The following is a 3,219-nucleotide window of genomic DNA, read 5'->3' as shown; positions in this document are numbered from 1 at the left end:
CTTTCTCCTCCCTCCCCACCCCTCCCCGACACGAATAGGATGGCTTCACTTGTCAACTCTTTACATTCACGAACAAAGAAAGCAGAGGAACGTCCACCTTTCCACCATCCAACCTTGAGTTCAGCAGCTTCCACCACCTCCCTGGAGCTGTCAGTCCAACCATCGCCTCTTTACCTGGAGGCTTCTTCCTTGAGCTCCTTGTTTTTCCTCACTTCTTCCGCATGTTTGTCCTGTGGGAGGAGGGTAGGAGGGAAGGAGGAGGAGGAGGAGGAGGAAGGGGGGAGGACACTCATTAGCTGGATGGACTTCGAGGTCCCCATGAGGTGAGGCAGCAGCTTCGGAGGGGTTCGAAGGCACGAGGGCGTTCATGAGGTTCATCCCCTGAGGGACACCACTGATGGGTCAACAGCGTCATCTCCTCCCCTGGGGTGTTATTTATGGGTTGTGGAGGCACTCAGGGACAGATTGTCCTTGCCCTCTAGCTAGGAGGTAGACGTCAACCAGACGGGATGGACCAGGAACCCCAAGGAGATGGGGTTAGCTCAGATTGTCCTTCATTATCTCGTGCTCTCTGCCTCTGACCCAAGGCTAGCTGAGGCGTTTGGAGAAGGGCACTGGGCGAGCTCCTTGCAGAAGGGATGTTTTGGAGGGAGCTGGAGGTGGTGAGGGTGGGACCTTCCGTGCTGAGGTTGGGAACAGACCTGCTTCGGGGAAAGAGAAGAGGTCTGCACAGGCTGGCAGGGTGGAAGCATCTCCTAACATGGTAGCACGGACCCTTCCAGCTCTACTGAGGAGCTGATGGCTCCATGGCCTCTGGGGAAGGGACCAGGGGAAGATCTGCCACCAGGATGGTGGAAAATTTGCAAGTAGTAGGTCAAGGCCATCATGATGGGACATGGGGAAAGCAAAGGCTTTGCATGTCTATGGACAAGATACAGGTCCCAGCTCTCCACCCACCAACCACTCATGAGCCTATGGACATGTCAGGCAGGACCCCCCACCCTGGGGTTGTGTTGGTTGGTTGGTTGGGTTGGGTTGGGTGTTGCCACATGGTAGGAAGGGAAGAGGGGAGGTCCCCATTCTGGTGGTGTCCCCAGGGAGTAACACCATACCACCCCAAGAACCATGCAGGGTGCCCAAGTGTCCTGTGACACCCTCTTGGACTGGTGTCCCAATACATCTCCCCTCCTTCCTCACCAGGTTCTCACCTTCTCCTGCAGGCGTTCCAGCATGGCCGCTAAATGGGCCTCACGGTTCTCCTTGTTGGACTCCATCTTCTGGGCCAGCTTCTCTTTGGCCATTTTGATGAAGTTGTTGTTCTCCTCAATGGCTTTCTGGATGACCTCTCGCTCATGCTCCCGCTTCTCTGCCAGATGCTTCAGCAGCTCAGCTTCCTGGTACTGTAGAGGCAAAGCAGACATGATGGCCATGAGGACCATGGGTCCCTTCCTCTCCAGGCCAAAACCACCCTCCCCAAACTCAGTGTCACCCCCAAGAGTGGGGTGTACCTTGCTGAGTGAGCACCTTGAGTGCAAGGTTGGATGTCCCCATGGCACCTCTCCATGCCACACTGCCACACACAAGCCACCAGACCCACCTTCCTCCTCTCCTCCGCCGCCTCCAGCTTCTTCTGGATCTCCTCCAGGGATGGATCACGCCGCCGGGGCAGGGAGGCGTTGAACTCAGGGATGCCATCGAATGATGGGGGCTTCAGGATGACCTCAAAGGACTGCCCCGAGGTCCGCTTGTTGAGTTCAATGACTTCCATGTCGGAGATGACACACCAGGTGAGGTCTACGGTGTCTGCTGGGAGAAGGGCATGGGCTGACCACTGGTATGGGTGCATCCCACCCCTTTGAGGGAATCATCTTGGGTTCCTACACCTGCAGCCCACCCACACATCACCACCTTCCTGGATCTCCATGGGTTTCACCCAAATTCACACACAACCCTATAGTCCAACCCCAATCTTGTGGGTTGGGGTGGTGACTCCAGGACACCCATCAAGGGGGTTGAGTTGGGAATATTTGTTGAGTTGAGGGACTGGGCAACCCGAGAAGAGGTGAGCAAGCAGAGTAGCATTCAGCCCTGCTGTGGGGACTGGGAACTTGACCATGAAGACCCTTTCCAGCTGCAGATCCTCCTACAACAATCCAGGAGGAGACCCCCAAGGGTGGACATTCCCCTCCATGGCTGCTCTTGGCTCTGGACTTGATGCCATGAATCAATCACCCAGTGCCAGTTGCCTAAAATGGAGCCATGGTTGCCAACCAACCATGAAGCCACCCCTCTTGGTTTGAGGGTGACCTTGCTCATGCCAAGGGTGGGGGTCTGAAGCTCCTATCATTCATGGACCTCTCAACCATGGGTGGGCAGCAGGTTCCTACCTTCATAGGTGTACGTCGGCTTGTTCAGGGGATCTGAGAGGAAACAGGAGCAAAAGAGGGAGACGAGGGGCAGCTCCTTCATCTTCTCTTTGTAAGCTGGGAAGAGATGGTGGGATTGGGGTCAGAGGGGTGGGAGGGTCCAAGACAGGAGCTGCCATGGGTCAGGGAAGGGTTGGGATGGAGACAGGAGCTGACACCAAAGTTTGCCCAGATATTGCAAACAGGGTGATCTGGGTGGGGGGAAGCAAGGTGTGCCAAGGGGAAACTGAGGCACGCGGAGGTGGGTGCTTTACCCATGGCCACATGGGTTATGTCTGTCCTGGTGGGTCCACCTCACGCACAACCTCTTGCTGTGACCATCCCAGGGGTTGTCTCGGGGCAGAGTCATCCCCAGGGTGGTTTGGATGGGGTCCTACTCAAACTAGGGGTGCCCCAGCATGGGGTAGGTGCCAGGGTTGGGTTGATGGGGTTGAGTTCACCATGCTGTCCCCTGTCCCCACGTGCAGCCCCATGATGGTGTCCTACCAGCCAGAGTCATGGTGTGACAATCCTTGGGCGTCAGCAGCAAGAGAGTTCCTGGGGGAGGAAAGAGTCAGGATCAGTGAGGGGTGTCCTGGGGATGGTGGCATCACCTGCCTGTCCCCTGCAGGCAGTGGGCCAGCTGCCCACCCATGGCCTTACGGGCAGGCTGGGCTGATGTGGTGGGCACACACTGGATTGTGATGGGCACACTGGTGTGTGGTGGTGGGCACTGGTGTGATGGACACATACTGCTGTGGTGATGGGCACACATTGGTGTGATGGGCACTTACTGGTATGATGTAATAAGCAC

General features: G+C 56.7%; 1 protein-coding gene across 4 annotated transcripts; it reads right to left on the bottom strand.

Moving 5' to 3' along the window:
• Window positions 1-51: 51 nt before the first annotated feature.
• On the bottom strand, window positions 52-2,963 carry STMN4 (stathmin 4). 4 transcript variants are annotated; one of them, XM_010171306.2, is made up of 5 exons: window positions 2,913-2,963; window positions 2,388-2,483; window positions 1,598-1,806; window positions 1,209-1,400; window positions 52-230 (listed from the first exon to the last, which is right to left on the bottom strand). In XM_010171306.2, the coding sequence occupies exons 1-5, from the start codon at window positions 2,923-2,925 to the stop codon at window positions 171-173; spliced, it is 570 nt and encodes a 189-aa protein (XP_010169608.1). In that variant the 5' UTR covers window positions 2,926-2,963; the 3' UTR covers window positions 52-170. The 4 variants fall into 4 exon arrangements, with proteins under 4 accessions (XP_010169608.1, XP_010169609.1, XP_010169610.1 ...); XM_010171307.1 differs by having other exon boundaries at window positions 138-230; window positions 1,598-1,803; window positions 2,913-2,925; XM_029085795.1 differs by lacking the exon at window positions 52-230 and adding an exon at window positions 558-701 and having other exon boundaries at window positions 2,913-2,925.
• Between the last annotated feature and the right edge of the window lie 256 nt (window positions 2,964-3,219).

Source organism: Antrostomus carolinensis, unplaced genomic scaffold (assembly GCF_000700745.2).
Source record: "Antrostomus carolinensis isolate BGI_N321 unplaced genomic scaffold, ASM70074v2 scaffold22877, whole genome shotgun sequence".
Classification (NCBI taxonomy): domain Eukaryota; kingdom Metazoa; phylum Chordata; class Aves; order Caprimulgiformes; family Caprimulgidae; genus Antrostomus; species Antrostomus carolinensis.
Note: the sequence above shows the minus strand (reverse complement) of the source record. Positions and strands in the feature narration are given on the sequence as shown.

Coding starts and splice junctions, on each gene's coding strand:
- STMN4 (XM_029085795.1), bottom strand. Junction 1,807..2,387: donor GCCGACGTACACCTATGAAG/GTAGGAACCTGC, acceptor CCCTTCTCCCAG/CAGACACCGTAGACCTCACC. Junction 1,401..1,597: donor CGGCGGAGGAGAGGAGGAAG/GTGGGTCTGGTG, acceptor TTGCCTCTACAG/TACCAGGAAGCTGAGCTGCT.